The sequence below is a fragment of the Canis lupus genome, chromosome 16 (genome assembly GCF_048164855.1).
Source record: "Canis lupus baileyi chromosome 16, mCanLup2.hap1, whole genome shotgun sequence".
Taxonomy (NCBI): Eukaryota; Metazoa; Chordata; class Mammalia; order Carnivora; family Canidae; genus Canis; species Canis lupus.
The window spans coordinates 11,394,643-11,406,206 of record NC_132853.1 but is presented as its reverse complement, the minus strand read 5'-3'; the positions used below and the strand labels follow the sequence as shown (position 1 = coordinate 11,406,206).

At 48.9% G+C, this 11,564-nt stretch overlaps 1 protein-coding gene across 1 annotated transcript; it reads right to left on the bottom strand.

Annotated features, from left to right (window-relative positions):
- Positions 1-7,477: 7,477 nt before the first annotated feature.
- Positions 7,478-10,603, bottom strand: LOC140605638 (beta-lactoglobulin-2). Its single transcript, XM_072777728.1, has 6 exons — positions 10,449-10,603; positions 9,925-10,064; positions 9,456-9,529; positions 8,516-8,626; positions 7,846-7,947; positions 7,478-7,652 (listed from the first exon to the last, which is right to left on the bottom strand). Exons 1-6 carry the CDS (start codon positions 10,536-10,538, stop codon positions 7,636-7,638), a joined length of 534 nt encoding a protein of 177 aa, XP_072633829.1. The 5' UTR covers positions 10,539-10,603; the 3' UTR covers positions 7,478-7,635.
- Positions 10,604-11,564: the final 961 nt, after the last annotated feature.

Below are 11,564 nucleotides of genomic sequence, written 5' to 3'. Positions count from 1 at the left end.
AAACACAAACAAATAAAGACAGATACTCTCCTTGCTGGGAAGTGTTCTAAACAGAATGTGCATCACAATCACAGAGAGGGTATGTACCCGGCCTCCTTCAAGACCTAAGGCAGAACCTCTGAGTTTGGGGATTGAAGTCTATTGACTGGCTACTTCTCCCCACCTCTGATTCTGATTCAAGCCGGGTTAAGGTTTCCCCAGTGGGGCTCGCATCCTGTGGGCTTGTCCAGAAATCTCTTGCTCTCTCAAGATTTATAGATGCTGACTCACTAGCTGCCTATCTAGGGGCTAAGCTCTTGCATTCTCTGCCTTAGCTTTGAATTTTGCTCCAAGTCCATACCTACAGTTCCGGAATCCCCCCTGATGCTCCCACTCCCCTGCCTCTGAGGCCAGCAGAGCTGTAAACCTTCCCACAGAAGGCCTTTCTGCAGAATGCCAGCTGGCAAACCCATCCTCCATGTTCAAGACAAGGTTTAGGGACCCCTTTCTGAGAGGAGCTTTCCCAAGTATTTGGGGCCCATACTGTCAGGGCCTGGTTTCCCGGTGGCATCCTTGCCACCTTGCACATGTTCATATAGGCAGATTTACACCATACTAAATATGAGCCTTGATAGATGCCTTGTGATTCTTCTGGAACACAGACCCCGGGGGGCCTAGGAGAACTGCTATGAGAGCATTTCCCACTTGTCACCACATCTTCCTAGGAGGCTGCCACAGAGAGTCTCAGCTCCTCCCAGGTTCTGATGCAGTAGGAGGCTTCTGCCTCTCAGGACAAAGCTACTTAGCCTTGTCTAGAAGGGACTTCTCAACAACAGGGCTTCCCGCCACTATTGATGCATTGCTGTATCCAGATCCTTCTGGATATGGTGTTATCCTGTAAAACAAGGGACATGGGGGTTGATACCCTTGCTGTCCATGTAAATAATACAATTTCTGAATCTAAAAAGGAGTCATTGTTTCTTTATCAGCTGAATCTGTCAGCCCTACTTGACACACGTTGTTACATCACCAACAATGTCATTTGATCCATAGTTGTGTAGCAGAAACAATTGTTTTTGCATTTTGAAAGTTACCTATACTGTAGGTATACCTGTATACCTGCTGTAGTAAACCTCTGCAGCATTCATCCCAGAGTTGACTGTTCAAGGGGCTCTACTTAGGCAGTGTTGAGATAGCAAAGATTGTAAAAACAGGGCACACAGCACCACAATTGGTGTTTGAGAAGAGGAATGATGGATGATGGATGGTGGATGGTTGGTTGGCTAGATGGATGGATGGATGAATGGCTTCTTTAACTCATATTGGATAGGCCATTTAGTTTCTCATTCTCACAATCCCTCCTACCTTCCAAGGTGCTTTCATGTCCGTTGTCACTTTTGACCTCTCCCAATCAGTTTCCTGTGCAGATATCAGGAATAAGGTAGGATGTGCCAAGTCCCTGACCTATATTTACACACAGTTAGTAACCAAGGCTGGCCTTGAATCCAGGGCTGTTGAGGTCAGCTGAAAACTGGTTCTGGAACAGAACATGGCTTCCAACTCCCAGGGCCCTCATCAACCTGGTATTGGGCCATCTTCCTGAACCCAGGGTGAGCCCAACACCTGCCAGATTCTGCAGAGTCCTCAGGCACTTCCTCACAATAGATCTTTGTGTCCCACTGGCTCAATTTTTGGCTCCATCTGGGACTTCCCAATAACCCAAGTGACAGCAGGATCTGATAACTAACTGGGTGGGACAGGAAAGAGGTGAACACTATTCAGTGTTAGGGCTCCAAGGCGATGCTGATAAATATTTACAAGGAAAGAGTCAGTAGAACTCAGAATTCTGAACTTGGACCTGTTATTCCTCAGGCTCCCTCCACCTACCCAGAAACACTTGGCCCAGACCACAAACCCGGGCAGACACTTTTTGACACTTCAACTCATGTTTTAGGATGATCAGAATTGGATTTTACCCTCTTTATGTGCTAAACCAGTCCATCATTCTTTTTACTGCAAAAACATGGAAATTGTGGGGGCAACTCTTGAATGAAAGAGAAAGTAGCAGAATATTTAGAAAATGAAAATGAACACACAGCACATCAGATTCTGAGAGATCCAGGTAAAGGAGCACTGAGAGGAAAATCTGTTGTCCTAAGGACAATTTTAATAAGTAAAAAGAATGGAAATGAATTAATTAGCCGTACCACTCAAAAACTAGGGGGAAAACAATATAACCATAAAAAAGGATAAGGAGGAAACTGCAAGTATAAAAGCAGAAGTTACTGAACCAGGGAATAGAAAAATTGTATATTTGGTCAAGTGGTGTTTTCTTGAGAAATACCAATAAAATAGGGAGCCCTCAATGCCCAAATCAAGAAAAAAGGGAAAAAGAGAATATACATCAAATAATAAATGCTACTGGGAAAATAATCACAAAAGGAGAAGAAAGTAAATAACCAATAGAAGGAAAACATTTACTTTACCTCATGGAACAAACAAAAAATTTGGATGAAATAGACAGTTTCTAGAAAAATATAAGCTACCCAACCTGGTAGTGAGAGAGCTATCAAGTATTAATGGACTAATTTCCTAGAAAAAAAAAACTGGAAAAATGAAGAATAAGTTATTTAGGAGGCATTTATTTCCCCCTAAAATAGCAGTTCCAAATAGTTTTAAAGGGAAAATCTAGCACACCTTCAAGGGACAGTTAATTTGAATGCTTAAAAAAAAAATCCAAGTCATTTTTATGAAGTTAAGACTCTGTTTCAGAACCTACCAAGAAATGTACAAATTGATCTCACTTTTGAAGATCAGTGTAAAATTGCTAACTAAAATATTATCAAACAGAACACAATAATGCTTTTAGAGGGCAATACATAAAACCTTCATTCCAGGATCATGAGCATAATTCATATGAGTAAATTTATTGATAAAATTCATCGTAGTAATAGGTCACAAGAGAAAAATTATGTGATCATTTCCAATGATGACTATCAAGGCTTTGATAAAATTCAAAATTATTTTTAATAATAAATTTAACAAAAATTATACAAGCTCAATGTGAAAAAAGAATTACACTCCTGAGGACCCAACAAAGGACACAAACAAAGGAACTGAATGTCATAATCGGGGCTGGAACATTCCATAAAGATGAGATCTTGCCATTTGTGACAACATGGATGGATCTAGATTGTATTCTGCTAAGTGAAGTAAATCAAGCAGAGAAAGACAAATACCATATGATTTCATTTATAGGTGGAATCTAAAAAACAAAACAAATAAACAAAAAAAAGCAGAAACAGACCCATAAATACAGAGAACAAAGTAAGTGGTTGCTAAAGGAAGGGGGATGTACAAAATGAGTGAAGGGGAATGGGAGGTCCAGGCTTCCTGTTATGGAATAAGTAAGTCACGAGGATGACAGGTGCAGCACAGGGAACATAGTGATACTGCAGTACAGGTATGATGACAGGTGGTGGCCACACTTGTGGTGAGCACAGCATAACATGTAGAGATGCTGAATCACTATGTTGTACACCTGAACTGAGTGTGACAGTGTGGGCCGACTGTACTTCAAAGACAAAACAAACAAAACAAAACCACTGGGGCTCTGGCACACAGGCAGCCCAGTAGAATGGAGGGAATGTCTCTGAACAGAACCAAGTACACATGAGAATCAGGAATGTGGGGAAACTCGGTAGTTAATAAATGGTCTTGGGAGAAGGGGGTGGACATTTGGAAAACACAGTTTGAGTCCTAACTCATGAATTAAAGCAAATGAAGTCCTGATGGAGCAAAAGATTGAACAATGGAAACAATGGAACAGTGAAAATCCAGGAATTCAATTTCAGAACATAAGAGGCCTTTCTAAAGGGTGACCCAAACCCTGCAACGGTGGTCAGAAGCCAGGAAAGGAAACACTGGGGAGTTTTAGAGGAAACACATTGGGATGACACCACAAGTTGAGTAAGAAGAGAAATAGTAAACTGAGGAAAAGTATTTTTTACTGATAACACATATAATATCTAATTTCCCTAACATATAAAGAGCTCATGTGAATCAATAGAGAAACCTCAAGAATTCAATAGACAAAGGACACGATTTGATCCTTCACAGAAAAGTATTTTTGTAATTTATTTTTTATTATATATATATATTTTTTATTGACGCTCGATATGCCAATATATAGTATGACACCCAGTGCTCATCCTGTCAAGTGCCCCCCTCAGTGCCCATCACCCAAGAAAAGTATTTTGAATTAACTAAAAATGAGAACAAAATATATTAAAGTATGTGGATGCAGCACTTTAAAGGGAATTTGTGGCATTGATTCTTATATTAGGCCACATAAACATGCTCAATTGAAAAATCTAAGCCTGAAGCTTAAGTAACCAAGAGAACAATTTGAAACCAATATAAGCAAGAGGAAAGAAATAATGTAATAGCGAAAAACAATAACATATAAAACAGAAAACCTACAGAGAAAATCAAAAACGATTTTGATCTTTGAAAAGATCAGGAAAAAAATGAAAAGATAAGGAAAATGGATAAACCTCTAGCCAGATGAACCAGGAAAACCCAGGTCGTTGATATGTATCATGATTAGGAACAAAGAATGAAACACCAGTACAGACCCTGTGGACACTAAAGGGTATCAGAAAGGACGCCTGGGTGGCTCAGTCAGTTAAGCGTCCAACAATTGGTTTCTGCTCAGGTCACGATCTCAGGGTCATGGGTTCGAGCACGGCATTGGGCTTTGAGCTCAGTGGGGAGTCTGCTTGAGATTCTCTCTTTCCCTCTCCCACTGCCCCCTCCTCACTCATGTACACACTCTCTTTCTCTCTCTCTCCCTCTCTCTCTCTCTCTCAAAAAAAAAAAGGATATTAAGGGAGCATCTTGCACGACCTTATGAAAATAGTTCTGATAACTTGGACAAAATGCATAAATTCCTGGAAAGATAAAAAGTATCAAAGCTTATTAGAGAAGCAATGGATAACCAGAATCGATGTAGATCTACTGCAGAAATTGAATTTGTGGATGAAAATCTTCCCCCTACCCTGCCACCAAAATCTCAAACCCCAGTTGGCTTCCTTGTTAAATTCCATCAAACATTTAAGAAAGCAGCAACACAAATCTTGCAAAAACTCTTCTGGGAACTGCAAGCTGAGGGGTGGCCCCCGCTCCCCAGCTCAGGTTGTGACACACACACTACCCCAATTCCAGCTGCCTGTGTGTCATTTATTAAACAAGACTTACTTTGAATTAAAATACCACCCTCATCTTCCATTACTTTTCAACACAAATTTCTTGCCACACTACTTTGCTACCCTGACTTTTTGGGTTTTATTCCAATGACAACGTGAATCCTTCCCCACACCCCCCCCATCCCTTCTTCTTATGACTATGCATGGTAGGTAAGAGATTGGCCCCATCGGCCGCAGCCCCTTCCCTCCTTCTCTGCTGACAGATCTCCTTCTAAATGCATAATCCTTCAAAGCCACTTTTCAAGTTCCATCTGTTTCAATTTGGACTCTGATAAGAACACCAGTATTGTCACCAACACGAATATTATTACTAGGTTGATGCTATGATTTCTTTTTCCTGGGATGCCCCCGTGGCTCAGTGGTTGAGCATCTGCCCAGGGTCCTGGGGTCAAGTCCTGCATCGGGCTCCCTGCAGGGAGCCTGCTTCTCCCTCTGCCTGTGTCTCTGCCTGTGTGTGTGTCTCTCATGAATAAATAAATAAAATCTTTAAAAAATTTTATTTTTCCCTAGAATATAGTCCACAGAAGATCAAAGTATGAATAGGTGGAGCACTGTCACAGGGGCAAGACCCCAGAGTGGGGGTGTGCACAGCAAAGTGAACAGGGTGTGACCAGAAAGCACGGCATCTGACCAATATTGCTCGACGAGGCTTCTCCTTCCACCACCGTCTATGTTCCCTCTCATTGGAACTAACCACCTTTCATGATGGATCGATTGCCAGGTGGCATTAAAGCATGTCACCGGCCAAAAAAAAAAAAAAAATCAAAGCTGAAATGGTCAATTTTACAGAAGTTAGATTCATTCATTTCTGCTTGTTTATCATTTCATGGCTTGCTGCTTTTCAGTTTTTATTTCAGTTCACATCTAAAATACAGAAGATATGAACTGGTTCAAATCTTAAAATTGCATGAAATCTACACCCACCAATGTCCCCACCCGCGCTCTCACGTTCCTCCCCATAGGTTTCTAACTCAGCATCTGCTCATACTTCCTGTGTGTCTTAGTCCATGTTTCTGCGCATTTGTGTATTTCCGTTCTTTCTTACACAGAAGTTAGCACGTAACTGCACACCCTGGAAACTGCCCCCTATCCATTTAGAGAATTTACAGGAAGGAGTCTTAGCAGGACTTCGTCACCTACAGAGGAATCATTCTTCCTCTTTAATTATCTGAATATAGTTTGTTTGAAATTAGTTTGAGCTTCACACAGACGCTCCGCCTTTGGAATCCAGGGGCGATGAGGTCATTCAGGGGCTCTGCATGGGTGCATAGGGTGTCCTGATGGGAAAGGCAGGGGGTGGGTGGGTGTGCGCCGCGACACTGGCCCACTGCCGGCCCCATGTGGCCCCCGTGTCGGGCAGGTGGCTCATGCTATACCTCTGTGATAACAGTAGGGGCACGGGTTGCCTGCCCCCCTGCACTGTCATGGGGATGACGTGCCCACATGTATAGCAAGCGCAGGGGACAGTCCCTCTGGCTGTGCAAGCACGCTGTTCGTGCTACGGACTTCTTCCGCTGCTCATCTGTCAGGGGTACGAGAATGTGAAGGCGTTGCCTGCCCCCCATGCTGAGAGCTGCTCACTCCTGACCACTGCTCCTGAAGGGCCTGTCTGCCCCCTTCTGAGGCCGGCGGTGGGGCTAGAGGGCGGGCGGGAGGCTCTGCACTTGTGTGTCCTCTGCCTCGGTGAGGGGCCTGACCACTTTTTCTCTAGTCTTCTTGGATTTGTTTTGGACGCATTCATTTGCTGTGAAAATCATCCACTTGGGGTTTTTAAGTATATGAGATTAGAGCCAAACAACTGAATCCCTTATGATTCTTTAAATTAAATTTCTTTCCATCTGCGGTCATTGATATTTCTGGAAATTTGTGGGGATTTTTTTTCCAGCAGTTTCTGACAGGTGAGCTAAGTCTGTCCAGCCTCACCCCCACCCTTGCCTTAGGGGCAGAGGCACCTTATTTTCCTTATTTTAATGCTTTTTTTCTAACCTGATTTTATTATAGATTCATTTATTTTAGTTTCTCTTAGCTGACTAATTTAAGGATTCAGGACTATGAGTTTTCCTCCTAGTTCACTGATAATATTTTACAAAGTTTGCTCAAGTGGATTCTCCTGTTTTGTGCGTGAGAAACTTGAGGAAGTTTCTCCCCAGGAGCTGGTCCCTCCTGGAGCACACCCCCCACGCACCCTGAGCCCTGACGCCTCCCAACAACACACATCACAGAGGGGAGGTTATGTGTCTTTATTTAGAGTCGTCAGAGAGCAGGGTCCCAGCCTGAGCACACAGACCCAGGAAATTGGAGGGGGACCATCTAGCAGGTGGTTGGCTTCCTCTTCGAAAGGACAAGGAAATTTCTGCCCCAGGAGATGGGTCAGGTGGAGCTCACTAGACTAGACGAGGCACTGCTCTGTGGGGGGAGGAGAGCGGAGGGGGGGTCACAGGTCGCCAGGACAGGACCCCCCCCCTTAGGGGCTGTGACCTGCTCCACCTCATCCAGGGAGGCCTGGGGGATGGGGGGGCCAGTGCTCATGGCTGTCTGGTGGGTGAGCCATACTCAGAGTGAAAGCAGGGGTGTGAGGTGTGGGGTGTGGGGTGCTCACCTTCCACCTGGGTGGGGTTCAAGAGCTGCATGTGCACGGGCAGAGTCTTGAGGGCTCTGTTGAATTTCCCTATGACCTCGTTGTTAACCTCCAGGGTCCTGGCTGTGTGTGGGGGGGTGGGGGTTGAGGTCAGTCTTGGGCTCCGGGGTCCCTGTCCCCTCCCCCTCATCCTAGGGCAGTGCAGGGGTCTGCGTGGACAAGGGAGGAGACGGCTTGCCGCCGCGGGCTACCAGGGGTCACCCAGCATAGCTGGTGTGCTGACAGGAACACGTGTATATGACCCCACAGAAAATGCTTCTCTCAGGCAAACCAGGACTGCCTCAGCTTCGTGCCACCAGATTCTACTGGCTTCCATTTCAGGGGGGAACATGACAGTTTCAGTGGTGCTTTTGTCGAACATGCCCATCCACCAAAGCTTTGAATTAGTAGTCATCTTTTGATGAGGCCAGTAACACTAAGCCAGCCCTCAACCCTGCAACCAGCCTCCTGGCCCCCTTATCTTGGATTTCTCAGGCAATCTGGGGACTTAGCCACCACTGGGGTAAAATGTGGCATCTCCAGGCCCTAAGGCCAACAGGATGCTGCTGTGTCTGCTCCCCGGGGCCCAAGGGACCGGCCAGGGGTCCTCAGCCTTGCACTCAGGGTGACCTCGCACATCGTCAGCACATACCCAGGCACTGGCACATGAGGCTCTGCTGGGGGGCGTTCGTGTTCTCCATGCAGAAGAACAGGTAGTTGTCATAGTCTGTGTCCAGCAGGAAGATCTGGTTCTCCTCCACATCTGGGGGGACAGGAGCCTGGGTGAAGATGGTGTCCTGTCTGGCAAGAGGGTCCCTCCCATGTGCAGGTGCAGCGGCCCCAGGCACCGGCATGGCCGGGGGCAGCAGGAAAAGGGAGAGGAGAGGCAGAGTGGTACAGTATGAAGCACCTGCTCAAGGTGAGAGGTGTGTGGCCAGCCAGGATTGTGGTGGGTCAGAAGGGTGGAACAGAAGAGCAGAGCCCCCACCCTGGGGGGTGCAGGAGCTGGAGGGTAGGGAGAGAGGGAGGGGAAGCAGGGATGCAGGGAGGCAGAGGAAGGAGAGGGAGGAAGGAGAGAGAGGAAGGACAGGGAGGAAGGGCAGGGAGGAAGACATAGGCCCCAGGGAAAAGAGGAGGCTCAGGGTGGACCAAAGCAAGTCTCATGTGTAAGAAACAACTAGAATTTGTAGGGGGAACACCCATGAGAAATCTCTGTGTCTCCTTTGTTTAAAGTTTACCACTAAGTTCTCCGTTTGTGTTTTTTTTATAATTTACAAAACCCCTCAAATGTTACAGTTTGTGGCAGAGGATTCAGTAGAAGATTCTCTGCACCCCCCGCCCCACCCCTGCCCCAGCCCAGCAGAGTCCAGGAGCTCAGCGTAAGGGGCGGTGGCGGCCGTCCATTGAGCACAGGAGGCCACCCCACTCCACATGAGGCTGGTGGCCCAGGGCTTGGGCAGAGCACCCCCCGAGTCAGAGCAGGCAGCCCCGAGCACCCCCCACCTCCCCCACCCCGACACTGGCAGGGACAGCAGCCTCCGGGCAGCTGGGGCTGGGGCTGCAGCTCAGAGTCAATGTGAGTCGACACTCACAGTCGATGCTGAACCTGGTTGCAAGTTCGGTTTTCTCTGCAAAGACCTTCTTCTCAACACATCTGTTGTCCTCCCTGAAAGGCGGTGACAGCATAATGGGGGGGGGGGGAGGGAGGGATGCTGAATTTGAGTGGTCCTCGCTATGGTGCCTCATGGCAGACAGGGCTCACGGCAGGACCCGCCCGGGCCCCAGGGCCCCAGCCCCACGGCTGACCAGCCTCCACACAGGCCTCTCTGCGTCCTGACCTGGGTCCCCTGTGTGGTTGGCCTGTTGGCTCAGAGCCCTGGGCAGGGGCCCCAAGGGCACCGGGAACCACCCACACAGAGCCGCTCCCATTGGGACCCTGCCCTGCCCATCCACCTGCCCGCTCACCTACCCGCCCACCTGTCTGTCTACTTGCTCTCCCACCTGCCCACCCAGGAGCCAGGCCCTCACTGGCCCCCAGCCTGGGAGAGGTTGCACACCCACCATTTGCGCAGAACAATCTCCAGGTTGTCCTGGGGGGTGGGCCTCAGCTCCTGGATGTACACTCTCAGAGGGGCGGTCTCAGCATCCAGCAGGGAGATGTCACTGGCCGCCATGGCCATGGAGTGCCACGTCCCAGCCACCTGGGGAAGGGGCCGTGAGCTGCCTCTGGGCCCCTTCCCGTCCCCACAGAGGACTCCCCCTCCCACCCAGGCCAGGGGCCGAGTCTAAGCGGGTGGCAGTCAGTGGGCTCCCGGATGACCCTTGGCCATCTACCAGGCATGGGGCTACAGGATTTCCACACTGGAAATCACGCACCTGTTACCCAGGTGGGTCTGAAGTACAAGTCACATGAGTTCCCTAGAACCTTCTGGGACTGGGGAAACCAAATGACAAGCCACCCTGAAGGCGGAGAGCCAGGGGCAGGTTTCCCGACTTCATGGCTTCCGCTCATGCCCCAGAGCCTGTGGAGGACCCCCTTCCCTGGCCACCCTGCAGCTCACCACCCACCCCGGCCATCCTCGAACCTTCTGGAGGTCCAGGTCCTCCATGGTCCGGGGGACGACGATGGCCTGGATGCCACACACGAGGGCCAGGGCAAGCAGGAGGCTCCTCATGGCTGCGGCTGTGGTTGCGCTGAGCTCCCGGGAGTGAGCGAGGCCGAGCGGCGGGCTCGGGTCCTTATGTAGGGGCGGGGGCCTGTGGGCCAGCACCGTCCAGTCCCCCATGCGGTTCCCGGAATCCCCGGGCTCATCCCCAGGCCCTCAGGGGGCTTCCTCCACCAGGACAATAGGAGGCCTCTTCCCTCCCAGTGGAATCGGGAAGGTCCCTGTGTCCCTGGGGCCTGGACGGCTCCTGGCAGGTCCCAGAGGGGAGGGTGGGGGCCGCCTGCGTCGGTAACACTTCCTTTGAGGACACTGAACCTGCTTCTATCCCCACCCCCGCCTCCTCTGTGCTCCTCAAATCTCCACCATCTGGCAGCAGGGACACAGGCAGCACCCCCATCGGGAACCCGGGGTGACCAGGGTGTGTCCAAATGACCTTGGCAACTTCACCCAGAAATGACCTCTTAAATCATCTTCTCTCTTGTGGGTGAAACGTGTTTTGTTTTGTGGGCACACACTTGCTACGTGAAAGGAGATCCAAATGCAGGTGCGATCCCGTTCCCTTCTCTGTGAGCCAGAAGGGATGAACCTTGACGGTCCCCATTATTTAGGAATCTAGAGGGCTCACTGGAGCCTCCTGGAGAATTTTCAAGTCGTCCTGGGTTCTCCCAGACCCACTGAGGCAGGGACGGACCCACCACGCTTGTGTGGATCTGGGTACGAGGGCCACTGAGGGGTGTTCATGCATGACGACTGTTGGGTGTGGGCATGGCACATGCCACACCACCCCAGCAGAGGAGCGGATTCTTCTAGTGCCAGAGGCTGGGGAGAGGTGCCTGGGGCAGCTCTCGAATGCTCCCCCCGGGGAGAAGGAAAGTGACAGGTCTCTGGGGCATGGACAGCATGATACTGAGCGCGGTGTCTGAGGGGGTCATCTGCCATCCTCTCTTCTCTGCACGGGTGAGTTTCCATAATTTTTAAAATAAATTTAAAAACAATACCAACAACTCGTGACCATTGTCGTCTGTGACCACCTGG

Bases quoted from the DNA above. Each gene is read 5' to 3' on its own strand.
- LOC140605638 (XM_072777728.1), bottom strand. From the start codon at position 10,538: ATGAGGAGCCTCCTGCTTGCCCTGGCCCTCGTGTGTGGCATCCAGGCC. The intron at 9,530-9,924 runs GTGGGTGTGCAA...ACCGCCTTTCAG, and splicing joins GAGATTGTTCTGCGCAAATG to GGAGGACAACAGATGTGTTG. The intron at 7,948-8,515 runs GTATGTGCTGAC...CCCCACACACAG, and splicing joins CCTCATGTGCCAGTGCCTGG to CCAGGACCCTGGAGGTTAAC.